General features: G+C 31.4%; 1 protein-coding gene across 3 annotated transcripts in view; it reads left to right on the top strand.

Moving 5' to 3' along the window:
• The window catches only part of LOC140439959 (tolloid-like protein 1), a 740,970-nt gene that overhangs the window by 549,711 nt on the left and 174,893 nt on the right, over positions 1 to 16,366 (top strand). For all 3 annotated transcript variants that reach the window (XM_072530156.1, XM_072530155.1, XM_072530154.1), the window contains one exon: positions 11,523 to 11,700. In XM_072530156.1, coding sequence (XP_072386257.1) covers positions 11,523 to 11,700 — 178 coding nt within the window. The remainder of the gene's footprint in view (positions 1 to 11,522; positions 11,701 to 16,366) is intronic.

Raw genomic sequence — 16,366 nt, 5'->3', positions numbered from 1 at the left:
TGGTTGCCATTGAGACGATGATCCCTTAATGTCCCTCTCTGTATTATATCAATCAAAAATTTGTTCTATTGCCTTTAACTAAAATAATGTAAGGCTGATCGGCTTATAGGATTTAGTGTCAGCGTTGCCTTGTCGTCCTCTTGTGTGTATGTACACCACGCTTACAGTTGTCCAAGTATTTGGTATTACCTAGTGCTATGCTAGCTCTAGAAATCTATTTAAGGAGGGCGATACTATAATAATATATCCAATCTGTTTTGTAGTGGTGTAGGAGATATTTAATTCTACCCTAGATTTTTAAAGGGAGCAAAGTGGTTTATGTCTCACTTTACATTCCATCACCTAAAGGTACCATCAGGTCTTGTAACAAGTCCTGGTCCCGGATGCCGGTGCTAGATCTTTAGAAAGATTCTTGTGGATTCTAGTATTGGTACGTCGTCATTATTAGCCCATAGTTGTCTACTGCTGAACATTGGCCTTCTTTAGAAAGCATTTTCTTCCGTTAAATCTATCTTGCGCTGTTGCAATCGAGTTGGTATATATCCTTATTATATCGTGAGTCCATCTAATGTATTATTTTACCGGGTTTCATCTAACTGCTCTTGGTCTTCACTCCAAGATCTTTTTAATCCATTTATTATCTTTTTCTCTAGCAATGTGTCCTGCCTACTTCCATTTAATTTTAGCTATGCATTTTTTAATGCCATCTACACCACTTAAGGCGGGCTGTTACTTCCCAAATTAGGCACAAATTAGGCAGGGATAGCTTACATGATCATTTGCCGATATTATTCCCTATCTTGCGCGGCACGTAACAATTAATCTGCTGAGAAGCCAGTCCATTGACGAAGGTTTAGGAGCCATGAATATGTCTCCCTACCAACTTCTCCTTTTCCGTCGATCTTCCACTTAACTGCAGTGTCCAGTAGTATCTGCTATTTCTCATTATTTGCAGGAGATATTCAAGTTTTCTCTTCTAATAAATTCAAGTTTGATATATATATATATATATATATATATATATATATATATATATATATATATTAAAGCTAGAGCTAAGATTAATACTATTATAAAAATTAAAATTAAACTCACCAGTCTTCCGGGTTGAACCGCGTCGATATTCATTGGGCCGAGCTTTCGACATCCTCTCTGATGTCTTCTTCAGGGCTTCCGAGGTCTCAGTCTCCCGAGCCCCCAGACACTACTACACTCACTAGTCACTTATAGTTCACTCACTAGTTCACTACTGAATTAGAAGTGACTAGTGAGTGTAGTAGTCTCTAGGAGCTCGGGAGACTGAGACCTCGGAAGCCCTGAAGAAGACATCAGAGAGTATGTCGAAAGTTCGGCCCAATGGATATCGACGCGATTCAACCCGGAAGACTGGTGAGTTTAATATTAATTTTTATAATAGTATTTATCTTAGCTCTAGGTTTAATTGTACTAACCACGGAAATCTTTCCCAAATATATATATATATATATATATATATATATATATATATATATATATATATATATATATATATATATATATATATATATATATATATATATATATATATATATATTATGGCATAATCCCAATAACCAATATTACAAAGCAAAAAAATATAATTATTAATTGTAAGAATAGGCATACGCTAGCGATGAGAAACTATGCAGCTCTTATATGACGCAGGATCATTGATTAGATTGTTATAATATGATTATAATTAAGGCAGCTAAATATTTCGACGTATCTCACTTTACCTAAATACTAGAGTCTAGACTGTAAGGATTGCTTTGCATTTACGCTATTCTGAACTTCAGCTATTATGTCTTTTGTGCAATATTCTAATCTAATGTGAGCTTTAGAATCCATTTCGAGATATGTCGTCTCATCCACAGCTTACGACAGATAAAATTATAAATTAATTTCTGTTAAAAATCTTACGAACAAAATATTTTTAAACTTAGTATAAAGTATAGTATTAGTATAGATATATTAAGTTAAATTTAGTATATGTATTTTATAGGTAGTTTGGTAATAAGTCTTTAATAATTATAAAATGTATATGTACTAAAATATATTATTATTCAAATTAACGTAACATATATATACGACAAATATCCCAAAGATATTTTGATGCACTTTATGAAAAACCTTGTTTTGAATTAAAATTCTGTACCAAACCGATTTATATTTGTGAAAGATGATTTTAATGTAAAATCCATGACAAAGAGCGTAGGCGCAAAATATCGGGCCAATGCTTTTTAAATGCATTCATTTTGTTCGAATCCTAAAAAAACTAATAAGTATTTTTTTAAAATTTAAACGCGGAATGAAAGTATACATTATTACTGAGCGCTGAAACTCCCTGAAAACTTAAATAATGTTTATTTTAATAAGTTACAGGGGTGAGAAAGAAGAGAAAATTTAGCGTGATTTTTAATTTCAAATATCTTATTCAAAAAAACTTTTTGTTTATTTCTGCCCTCGGTAATAACATAATCTTTCATTCCGCGTTTAAATTTTTTAAAAATATTTGTTAGTTTTCTCCAATTCGAAAAAAATGATTGCATTTAAAAAGCATTGGCCCGAAATTTTGCGCCTACGCTCTTTCTTATAGCAACCTATTTCAGCCATGATTATCACTGATTAAGACAATTGTAAGTGTTTTAGATCAGGTACTGGTACAGTAATTTAATTACTGAATCCGATCATAATATCTTCTTTTTGAGGTGAAACTTGAATCTCATCTATGCAAAAATCCTCTTATGTCAGCAATTCTTCCCATGTTTTGTCAAAACTCTTTATAATGATTCTCACTATCTATAGTTTATCTTTTTTATATGTTTCTGAAACTGTTTTCTTGTGGCATGTTTTGTGCAAGTTAAAAATTGTGTTTACATGGAATTAAACTACAAATGATTGTAATAAAAATAACACCTTTAACTAAAAATTTTACGTCTCGATTTTTGCTCCGGAAATCGTATTGAAAAAAATAAGAATATTTAAGAATTGTGTAGGGCTATAAAACCATTAATTAGGTTGTATTTGGTTTGTGGTGCTCAGTAAAGTCTCAGTCTTAAGTCATCGATAATACCCATAATAATATGAAGCGCAGAAAGACGTCCTATCTCCTGTTCGTTAGGGTCTACATTATTTATATTTTTGTAATTAGATATTTAGGTAAAAATTTTTAGAAAAGAGTGACAATAAAGTACTTATAGTATTTTTCATATAAAAATGCGTGCACGTCACAATTTATATAAAGTGACGTCACTTATATTTAAAATTTCCAGAACGTTAACCTTAGAGTTCAAATTTTCCTAACACAGCTAATAATACGAAACCCATACGGAACTGAGTGATCTTTCATAGGCGTCAACATGGTATAATAATCAGAAAAATAAAATCATCATTATATTGGAAATGTTAGAATTATATTGATTACATAACCAAAAATATTTGTTATTATTAATAATATAAATTTTATGAAATAACTCTTTAAGTCTAATATTCCAAAAAATAATAAATTTAATTAAATATACTAGACAATTGTACGCAACTGATACACGAATATTTCAAATTTTATTGACAGTTCAGCGTGTGGCAAAAGTGTATAAAGTGTTGCCGATTTTTTAGAGTAAGAATTTTGTTTATGTTTTGATTTATTGTACAATTTGATCATAATATAATATATATTAATAAATTGTAGTTATAAATACATATTAAATTTAGATTAATATCTTTAAAAACTAATTATTGTTGTATATTGTGATTGTGCTTTGCCACAACACATAAATAGTCTGTAGGAAGCTGATAAGCTTTCATGTAAGATGGATTATTTTGAACAAGAAATAATGACATTTTTACTATTAAAGCCCTAAAAGAGGTAAGTTTAAAATTTAGAGTATATAATTTTGTATTGAAATGTTTTCCAATGGATTTTAGCGTACTGCAGTAGTCTTAAAACTAAGTGTATTTACTGTTAATATAATAGTTTGACAAACAGTTGACATTTTAAAAAATTCCTCACTTACTAACTATTCTGATGTTTTGGCAACGCTGTGGGGTTCTGACATCGTAAATCTTGAATGACGTGCAAGCATTTTTACATGAAAAATGCTATAAATGTAGATTCCGGCTCGGTAGGTTCTTTAAGATTTTCATTTATTACGGTAAATTATATGTCCTTACGGAAAATTTGTTTTTGTCAATTTCAATAATAAGACCAAACAACATTTGACAACTGCAATAACAGACACCTATATTCCTACTGCAGATACCACATTCTGATTAGATAATTATGCATTTTGATGTAAAAATTCGTTAAAATCTATATAAACAAAAAATCGGATACAACTAAAGTGAAGATAGAAATCCCTGAACTTAATGTTTTGATAGAATTTAAGAACCTTCAAAGGGATCATAGAGGATCACATACTTGTTCTAAAAAACATGCTCAAATCAATACTGGTCCACTTTTAAAATATTTCAGCAAAATCACTATGAAGAGAAAACGTATGCATAACGGGGTGGTTACATAGAAATTAGGGGCACATTGTCGATGTCTTAGCGACAGTACGTTAAAATCAATTATGCCTATCGAGACTTAACCAAATAAACTTTTATATAATTAGTATTTTAAACCATCAGCCAATATAAGTAGGTTGGTTATAAGCCGAATTCAAATTTATAGGCAACCAAAATTGAAGAAAAATTTTTAGTATTTTCGGTCTTAAAACTGTCTTCGATAACTAAAAATTAATTTTTACATTGAAAATAAACGTCCTACATCGACTATGTAATTGGAGCTTATTGTAGAGTGGATTGCAAATATGGTTCAATTTCATCGAAAAGCAACATTAGAGATAATAACGAAAAACCTCTTCTTCTTCTCAATACCTTTTAAACACATTTCATTCTATAATTAATTGACCATTACTGAAAAGAGTCGATTTAATTTTTGACTTTAAATTGTTTACTAATTTTACCCACTCATGTAAATTATATTCTTCTCTTTCTAATAAAGTAATTGTGGTAACTATTAATTTATATCGAAATTGAGAGTGGCAAAGAGAGGAGTGGATAATGGAACGATCTATGCTGGGAGTGACGTTGCGGGACCGAATAAGAAAGGAAGATCTGCGAAGAAGGACGAGTATTACTGATGTTGCGGAAAGCATAGCGGAACTTAAATGGGATTGGGCAGGCCGTGTAGCGATAATACATGACTCACGATGGACAAGTAACATTACACATTGGAGGCCAAGAGCAGACAAACGTAGTGGAGGAAGACCACCTACACGTGGGCTGACGACATCAGGCGTATCACGAAAAATTGGCAACAAAGAGCACAAAATCGCAAAGCATGGGGAAGTTTAAGGGAGGCCTATGTCCAGCAGTGGATGTGATGAATGAAGGCTGGATGACGATGATGATTAATTTATAATTATTATTAATATATGCGAGTTGCTGTTTCAATTTCGGATTTTTTAAATATTTTTTTTTTCATTTTTGAATGGTTTCAAAAATATCATTATCAAATTCTGAAATTACTGTTTCATTGCAGTTCATTGCATGTTCCTTGCCTAGTAATTACTAGTTTAGGAGGCAAAGTAATACCGGGTAGTCTTTCTTTATATATCTACACATCCAGCGAAGCCTTTACGAAAACTTTTTTTATTAAATTTATAAAATTATTCACCAACGGAACAGATTTCTTATTTCTTCTTCAATTCTATTTACCACGTGGGTTACACGTATCTTTGGTGTTGTCCATGCATACGCCCATGTAAACATAATTATATATTAATGACAGTAAGCAAAGAGACACTAGATTTTAATTTTTATTCTCTTCGTTCATTAATGTTACTGTCTCGCTTTATGTGATGGTAAAGTTGCTAAGTTTTTATACGTTTTACCATAACATCTTGTTCTCAATATTGTACGTGTTAGAATCTTGAAAAAGGTAAGAATTACCTGCCAAAACGTTGATTTAAATTGAAAAATTTAATATTACTTATTTCACTTGATCCCAAGAAATATTAATTTTACAATAAATATAATACGGTTTGAGACACTCAATAAAATATATAGGTATATATATATATATATATATATATATATATATATATATATATATATATATATGTATATTTTCATGCAAAATTCATTCAAAGGTATTTTTATTCTCTACACAACACTCTATTTTTTAAATTTTTGGAATAACTTTGAAGAAAATTTTGGATTTAACTAATTTATCGGTTGAACACAGTAATGACAAAAAACACAAAATTTTATCAAATTAACCAATTAAATGTTTGAAATGACCTCATGTGACCTTCATAAAATAAAACAGTATATTTTCAAAGCCTTGTCGTACATTTGCAAATACCTCCGGTGTCAATAATCGGCATTCTGTCACGTTCTTTGTCGCAACTCTGCAAGATCGCAGGCGGAGTGGCGTATATTTTTGATTTTAGGTATCCCCACAAAAAAAAATTCAAAGCCGAAAGATCCGGTGACCTTGCCGGCCACTCTATTGTACCACTTCTGCCAATCCAACGCCCTGGAAAATGTTGATACAAAAATTGTTTTACGAGTATATCATAATGTGTTGGTGCCCCGTACCCCATTATCTTTAAAAAAAATTATATGAAAAAGTGATATCTTTAAAAAAAGAAAAAATATATCTTTAATTTTACTGGCGTGTTGATATCGATTTGCAGGTTGATTAAATTATTGTACTGGAGGTCAGTAAGAACATTGAATTAGTTTTTTGGTAAAATTTTATGTTTTTTTTGTTATTACTGATTTTCTATAAATAAATTACATAGTTAAATCCAAAATTACCTTTAAAGTTATTATGTGAATAAATAAAATAAAGTGTGGTATAGAGAAAATTTTACCTATCAAATGATGTGCTACTTAACCATACTTACTATTTAAAAAAAACTGGGGGTGGATGCGGGGCAGTAGGGTGTTACATTTAAGGGCATGAATTTTGCACAAAAATTGGTTTTTAATTAATTGGCTCTTAATACAAATTGATGTGTTTTTTTAATTTTGAAGAAACTCTTGGTTTCTGAGTTTCTAGGGTGGTCAAATTTTCATTGGAACACACTGTTTATAAATATAATATGATCCTAGTGGACCATTTTTTACTTAATTAGATAACCGTGTCAATATTTTTATACCTTTGTTATATTCTATTAGGAATCATTATACCAGACAGATATACCTGAATAAACAAATACCGCAGGTTTCATTAAGGATAAAGGAGCAAATTCTTCTGAAAAAGCTTAAAAATTCAAAATTTCCATGCTCATCTGCTTTCTAGATTATCAGAAACTGGAAAGTTTTGTGAAAAATACTACACGAGCTAGGATTTCCTAATCAACTGTCAGCTCTGCTGAAGAACCTATACGACAATAATAAAAGGGTCAAGGATATATTCTATTTCCAAGTCTTTAACTTCTCTGGGGAATATATAACGAGAAGACATATTATGATAGTCGATTATTTAAGTATACTGCAAACAATCGAAGCTTTGGACCAGTTTAAAGGAGTCCAATTATCGAGCTCATATCCGAGTTCAATTATCTAGGATTTAGCTTTAGTAATGCAGGTTTTTAATAAAACCGAAACACGTAGGAGAATAAAAATGCTATGAGTTGATTATCAAAACTATGAACAGATCGCTGTTTATCGAAGAACACCAGAATAAGATTGCTGCGTGCCTTAATTTTTCTTATACTCAGTTAAATGTCTGAAACATGGACAATAAAATATGACAATAAAAAAGAGTTGACGGCTTCTAAATGTGCTAAGCGAACATGTTTCGGATCTCATTCACAAAGCACAGAACAAATGACTCAATCCTTCAAGTGCGTAACATTCAGACTCAATTCTCTTTTATTTGTCTGGCAGGCATCTTAAAGTTTTTAATATATTGCAAGAATAAATCATGATAATCTGGAGAGACTTATAATTTCGGAAAATATTACAGCCGCATAGGTCGCTTATTTATTTGATGGACAGATCAAGTGCAGAAAGCCAGTAGCAAGATATTGTCACAGTCCAGGAGAACAGCTCAGGATAGAAGCTGATGGAAAGAGATAGTTGCTCGTATGGTAAGAAATCACGACAATTAGTAACGACAGAACGTATTAAGAGAGAGAGAGAGAGAGAGAGAGAGAGAGAGAGAGAGAGAAAGAGTGAGAGATATCTAGTGCCAATTTTTTATATAATGTTAAAAGCATGACTTTTCTTCAACAAATTGATGAATATTTTGAACAAATTACGACTTATATGATAGAGCGTTATCTATAATTTTTAATATATTTTAAGAATTAGTAAACTTTGTCACCAGTAGTATTTACACATTTTTAAAAAGACTTATTCGGGTAAATACTTAACAATTTAGCTGTGGAGAGTGCACATATGTGGCCTAGCGAAGTGCTTGCATGGAAAATATGCAATATGTCAACATACACCTTCCCGCAAATTGCTGTACATACACCTAACTTATTACCTATTAGTTAGTTTTTACTCGTCTGGATTATCTGTTTAATTTATTGTCATCTCTAGATGCATTAACAAATTGAAAAGTTTTTCGTAGTTTCTTTAAATGTTAACCATTATTATAAAACAGCTTATTAAAGTTAACTAGAAAATAGTATACGTGATATATCTATTTCTTAGCTTTAGCTGATAAGTAATCTGTTTTGAACTATAAATTTATTAATAGAAAATTTAATCATTTAATTTACGTTAAATTTAATTAAGTTTCGTATTCATTTTGCAAATTTCGTTTTAATGTTTTTAAAATTAAGACTAGCAAAGGCGTTGGGTACGTTTGGTTCTAAAAAGATTTAACAATTTCAATAGACTACTACTACTTTTTCACAAAAATGTATATGAGATATTGCAATTTCCTTTCTTTTATTGTATTTTCCATTTCCCTCCCTGTGCCTATTCTCCTTAACACTTTTGTATTCGTGACTCTACCCATGGAATCCTTAACTATCTTCTAAATGTCCTCATTTCGAATGCGTTAAGTCGATTTATTGTATTCCGGTTTAATGTCTATGATTCAGCTTCATAGTAGAGTATACTGTGTACATAGCATTTAATTAGCCTTATTCTGAGGGCCAATGTCAGATCTTTGCTTCATACAATCTTTTTTATTTTCACGTTGGGACGTGCTTTTTCAATTTTGACTCTTTGACTCTGGCCGCCTACCGTTAATATTTCGATTGTATTGTTGTTCTTGCTAATTTTCATGAATTTGGTTTTTTTGATGTTAAGAGAGAGTCCGTATTCTTCACTATATCTTAATAGTTTATTTATTATTCTTTCTAAGTCTTTCAAGTTGTCGGCTATTATGACTATATCGTCGGCATACCTAATGTTGTTAATTAAACTTCCGTTCACTTTTATGCAGACTGTCTCGTTTACCAAAGTGTCTTGTATGATTTTTTCAGAATAAGCATTAAACAATAACGGTGACAGTATGCAACCTTGCCTGACCCCTCTCCTTATCTCCACTTCCTCTGACACTTCTCTTCCAATTTTCACATTTGATCGTTGGTTATAGTATAAATTTAATATCAATGTTACATCCCTCACATCCACATTCTTGTTTTTAAGTACTTCTATACATAAGTCGGTCATGTTTTACTTTATCGAATGCCTTGTTGTAATCTATAAAATATACATAAAGATCTCGATTAATATCCAAACATCTTTGGGCCAGCACGTTAAAAGAAAATAGTGCCTCTTTTGTGCCTCTCTCTATTCCAAAATCCAAACTGGGAATCACTAATATCTATCTCCAGCTTAGCGTGTATTCTATTATGGATGATTTTTAGCAGGATTTTTAAGGTATGTGACATTAGACTGATCGTTTTATAATCACTACATTCTTTGGCATTTACTTCCTTTGGTAGACAAATAAATGTTCATGTCAGCATTTCACGTGGAATGATTCCTGTGGAATAGATTGTGTTCAGTAGTTGGACTTAAAGATCTATGTTTTTTTTATTGACCAGTTTTAGCAATTTACTTGGTATTTCATCTGGACCAGCAGCTTTATTATTTTTCATGGACTTTACTGCATGCATAACTTCTGACTTTGTGATTTCGGGTCACTCGTCTTAACTTTGATTATCGTCATATGTATTTTCCTGTCTCTGGTCATGGAATAATTCCTCTATATATTCTTTCCATCTTCCCAATTTTCGTTCTGTCTCCACTAAAATGTTTCTTTGTTTGTCCATTAGTATGCTTGAGGTTTTTTGTTCTGCTACCCCAACTAATTCTTTAACTTTATTTTGGAGATTAAAGTTATCATACTTTTTTTGTAAGTCTTTTATTTCTTGGCATTTTCCAGCGAAATAAGTCTCTTTAACTTCTCTTATTTTCCTTTTTACTTGATTATGCAGCTGTTGATACTGAGTTATGTTGATATTCTTTTGCCTTTATCTGTCCTCCATTATTTCCAAGATTTCTTCTGTCATCCAATCTCCTTTCTTGCATCTGGTTGTTGTGAGTTCTCTGATACTTGGTTTGATAATTGCATTTTTAAAGAATTGCCACTGTTGTTCAACATCACCATCAATTGATTCCGGTGTGGATTCTAGGTTTGCATTAATTTCTTGTTGTAGTTTTTCTTTGACGTCTTCTGATTCTAATTTTTGTATGTTTAGTTTATCACTTTTGTAGCTTTTTTGTATCTTTTTTAAGTGAAGTTGGAATTTTGCTACAAAAGTATTGTGGTCCGACGCCACGTCTGCACCTGGGTACGCTTTCACCGATTGTATTGCGTTTCGGTATCTGTGGTTTATTAAAATATAGTCAATTTGGTTTCGAACGATTTTATGTCACTACCTATGTATTATTTATTGAAATTTTTTGTAATGGATTGCTTGATTATTAATTCCCCATATCATATTTAATCTGACATTGTCTGACATTGTATCGGGACAGGCTACAAATAACAAGAAGGTTAATTCTTCTTCTACAAAGTTCCATATTCTATTGGAGGATGAAAATAATTATATAGGAATTTTAACTTTATTCACAGGTGTCCTGAATAATGTGGAACTCATATGAAGCCACTCCCTTAAATTTCTAAACCATGAAATTCTCCTTTCAATACTGCGCTTGGCATTTAGTTTTCCTTCCGTCATTAGCCAGCGTTACATATCTGGTTTGCCTTATTATACGACCAAAGTACTACAAGTCTTGTAGATAATTATATAAATGTAGTGTGCTTTCAAGTCAAATAACTTTACAAAAAGGCCCTTGTCCTCCATTTTCATTGACTACTTTACTGAAACGTCCTAACAACAGTTATCTTAGTTCAGGTAAAGATTTATTACTCTTAATTTTATGGTTTATACCATTTATATTGGCGGAGATTACTTAAGAAATGTACCTACTGTAGATATTATAACGTAATAAAACTATATTTATTAAGGTCTTCTTGAACCAGATAGATTTATATATTTTCTATTTTTTTACAGAGTGTGATCAGACGTTTGTGAGTCGACCCGGCGGTCCAATGAACGGGACATTTTACGCTCCAGAGTTCGAGAACCCCCGTGGTCACTCGAGAAATTGCGTCTACACATTTCTCGCGGGGCCAGGACAGAGGGTCCAAGTTACCTTCATCAGTTTCAACCTTCGGGGTCGGCCACCAGAGTAAGTGTTCCTAGAGATATTCATAGTTTAGATTATAAGGAAAGATGAAACAAGTATTTAATGAATATAAAATTTTTTCCAAAACATAAATCATGTCACGTACGTTTAAAAAACAATATAGCAAAAAGGTGTAAAGATAAAAAATTTTGCTTTGTGTTTGGACTAATTTAAATTAATCAATTTTCCAACACAAAAGCAGAAATTCAAGCGCATAAAACCAAAGTAAAGTATTTTACAACATAATAAAATATTTATCCATTCTTTTTATACACTATCATAAACATTGTGTTTCCCAAAGTACTTGCACCTGACCTTGAGGTTTCCTTTTTTTTTCAGTATTTTTAGTTGCTCCCAATATACCAACATTTGTTAAATTTATTCTGTATTTGCTCTTTAATGTCTTTGAGATTTCTAAATTTCCAGGATAACATGGTTATCCTTTATTATTTATTAATTTTAATACAACACTGTACTGTTCTTTTTGCACATATTTACATCTGGTCCCTTAGAGAAATTTATGTTAAAGTAGACGTAAGCAAATATTTTGCTCTAAAGAATATTTCTATCGGAAAGTACATACGTTAACTGTAAAAAGGGGACACTAGCAGCAAGCAAGCAATTTAATCAAACCCAGCCTGTGAGAAATGTTCACCCCTTACGTTCGGGTGTAACAATTCATTGGAGCGAGGTGTATTAACTCGGGTAAAAACAGGAGTCACTCCACCACGCTCCGATACTCCAGACCATCCCTTTTCCCCCTATAGCACTCTGACGCGCGATAGGGGCACAACTATCAGCCAAATGCTCTTCATGTGGAGATCCTGGGTAATAGAATCCCAACATGGTTTCCTAACCGAATTCAAAACTCAGGACAGCGCGTTGTCGCTATATTCCTGTTATCTTAATGTGGCTTATTCGCGAACTAAAATTGCTTACTTGGGCCTCAAGTCTCCGCTCTGAGCTAGGCTCAGTTCGGCGACTTGGTGCTCAAGGGGTTGGGCCCTACATGCCCGAGTTTTTAGTGCTTTTTGTTAATATTTTTTTGTAAAAAGGGGACACTAAGCGATCTCAAATATCCCATACCTAATGAGTCTTACTTCATCAAGAACAAAGATACTGGGTATTTTATCTATTTTGCCAACTTCTGTATATTTTCTTTATATTTGATACGCAAATATTATTTAAGGTGTTCAATGAATTAATTTGTTAAAGAGGAAAAGAGGACGAAAAACAAAATTTAGTGGTATGGTTTGAATTTTCGGCAAAATGTTTTTTCTGTTTGTTTTGTAAAATTTTTAAAATAAGTAGAAAAAAAATTAAATACGACTTAATTTTAATTAATACCATTATTTAATATCAATAAATTAAGGCCATTTAACATTTAAGGGCCAATTGTTCGAACGCTAATCAAAACTTGATTGCAAACAAATATTTAATTATCATCAAATACGTCACGTTTTGGGGTTATGTTGACTGATTTATTTTATTCAATTTTATTATTTCGCGTTTTAATTTAAAATAACCCATAATTAAACTCTTTCTGATGATCATTTCATGTTTTTATTTACAAACCAATAATAATAATAAGCAATTTTTAATAATTTTGACAGCTGCTGTGATGTATTTGATTGTAATTAAATATTTGATTACAATCAAGTTTTGATTACCGTTTGAACAATCGGCTCTAAAAGTGCTTTTTTTTATTATGTGCAATAAATAATTCATAAAAAATATTTACGTTTTTTTAATTAATGAATAAATAATAAATAATTTATAAAAAATACATAACTTTAATAAACAAAGTATCTTTAAAAATAAAAAAACAGCAGAAATTTTGCAGAAAAAGAACTATTATCAAAACTGAAGTAATTGTTTAAAATAACCACCACCTTATTGAATGCAAAATCTTGCTCTTTTTATAAATCTAAGTAAACTTCACTGGTTAGGCTGGGAGGTAAAAATATATGGTCCTATTAATTTGTTATCAAATATGCCACACCATACAATAACATAAAATTTATGTTGCGAGTGATTCTGTCTCTCGGCAAATTGATTTTGCTCTTCCAAAACATTTGAGTTACTGAGATTTTATACCCCATCTCCCGTGAATTTTGCTTCAACCGTGACTAAACATGTTTATAATCCTTGAATTTCGGGTGATCCACATACTAAAATCAATTCCAAGTATTTCATCTCCAGGGAGCAATCTTCCTCCATGTACTTCCTGTATATGGAAGGGATAAAGATTATTCTTTTTAGAGTCTTCGCCAGACAGTGGTATGCGGAATTTGCAGAGCATGACTAGTTCGTCAGGTACCTACTTACTTTTAGATTTAAGAATATTATTTTCGCTAAATGTTTAATTTAATGTTTATTTTCAACAATAATCAATAAAACACTGAAAACTTTGTTTTCAAAACTTCCACAAAATTTATTATAAAATATTATCACTACAGTTGTTTCGGCAAAAAAGAAAGGAATAACACCAGCTTTCAGAACAAACAAAAACTTAGGCAAATATATTCAAAACAACAAGAGCCAATATAAAAAGCACTTACACAGTGGAGTATACAAACTAAAATGTGGCGACTGCTCAAAAACTTACATCGGTCAAACTGGTAGAAATTTTAATAAGCGAATAGCAGAACAAAAAAGGGCTTCCAATAATAGAAAAACGGATTCTACATACGCACTTCACCTTCTAGATCATAATCATTCTTTTAATGACGAATTTCAAATTCTTCACGTTCAAAATGAAGGCCTTAAGCTATCTTTGTTAGAATCTATGAAAATTAACAAATTAAAAAACACAGATATAATTATTCTGAATGACCAACTTGTGGCAAACCGTTCTGCCCTCCTCAACCTATTTCATTAAAGACTGTAAAGTGTAAACGCATACCAAAAATAGATCACTTGAGAAAGGCACTCTGCCGAAACAAGTGTAGTGGTAACATTTTATAATAAATTTTGTGCAAGTTTCAAAAACAAAGTTTTCAGTGTTTTATTGTTACATAAAATGAATTTCCATTAAGTTACGGTCGAATCCATCAATAATCAATATCATTCAAAATGTGAAATAATTTTAAGAGATGTTCAAAATAACCTTCTTCTGCTTCAATACAGGCGTCAAACCATCTAAGCAGTTCACGTATACATGCCGCATGTATCATCTTTTGAATAATCAGGGTACGTGCTTATCTGATTTTAGTTTTTAAATCGTCTATAACTGTACGTTCTTCGTTATAAACAATTTCTTTTAAATAGACCCCCACAAACAAATCTGAGGGCAATCTTGGGCGATCAGGCAATCTTGAGGCCATAGGGGAGCCCATTAGTTCTAATCTAACTCTTTGGCACTAAGGTAATTATTAAAATACCGCTTTTATGTGAGGGGGCGCCATCTTGCTGCCATACCATAATTCCTCTTTCGCGTAAAGGAATTTTCCCCAGCAACAAAGGTTTTTCTTCAAAAAAAATAAAAATATATTGACCTATTAATCGGAAATTAACTATTCCCTCAACCAGTGTAGATTTTCCATTGACCAATAATGGAAATTATGGCGATTTAAAATTCCATTATTATGGAAACAAGTTTCATCACTCCTCAAAATTTTACCACTAAATTAAATCTAAGTAATCACACTGTTCGGACAGTTACTGAGAATCTTGACGGGGTTGAAATCTCGCGATTTGTTTTCCTACTCGTACTTTAGCTTTAAATCCCCTTGAACATATTTGTGATGAAAGATGAAGACATTTACAGGGCCATGTGTTTGCTCCCAGAAATTCTAGAGAGCTTGGCAACATACTGGTGCAGGCAGACGATAACTAAGTTTATAATATATTATTTTCAAATGCAGAATACATTTTTAAAAAATCTAATGTACAGGATGCTGTTTTTGGGTCGGAATATCTCTCCTATATTTTTAATCCGAACCTGGATTTCTTATAATGATAAATAAATAAATAAAATAAATGATGAATATACACAGTGTGGTTAAAAAGTTATGAACCAAATAAAAAGTTGGCAAAATAAATAAAACACCCATTATCTTTGTTGCTGATGACGTAAGACCCATTAAGTGTAGGGTCTTTGAGATCGTCTAAGTGACCTCTTTTTTCAGTTATCGTATGTTACTTTTTAAAAAAACACCCTGTATACTTATATTTTATAAACTGTAAGTACTCAATTTAACTGATTAACCACATTATTTAAATAGTATTTCTTTTAACTGGTGATTTTGTGGTTTTATTCTTTATGTTCGTGTTGAAAAATATCTATTTTTTATTTGCGGTTTTGTTCCTTACTTCAAATAACTGTTGTTTTAGGACAGTTAATAACAATTACACTATAAAATTATATCTTGAATTTGTTACTAAATAATGCCGTTGCTGTGATCGGCTCAAACAAAACATGCGTAAATAAAGTTTTACATTATTAAAACTATTTACATCTTTTTGCTAATTTTAAATAATATTGTAAATCAAGTATTAGTACGCCAAAATTTCAACCAAAATCTAAAGCATTTATGTTTTATTTTATGCTAATTGCTCCATTCGATAATTTTTAAAAAGAAAACTACAATTGCAAGAACCAAAAATAAAATAAATTATGCAGTACATTTAAGTTACTTTTAAAATACAAATTAAGTTATAATTAAGT

The sequence above is a fragment of the Diabrotica undecimpunctata genome, chromosome 4 (assembly GCF_040954645.1).
Source record: "Diabrotica undecimpunctata isolate CICGRU chromosome 4, icDiaUnde3, whole genome shotgun sequence".
In the NCBI taxonomy this organism is placed as follows: Eukaryota; Metazoa; Arthropoda; class Insecta; order Coleoptera; family Chrysomelidae; genus Diabrotica; species Diabrotica undecimpunctata.
Note: the sequence above shows the minus strand (reverse complement) of the source record. Positions and strands in the feature narration are given on the sequence as shown.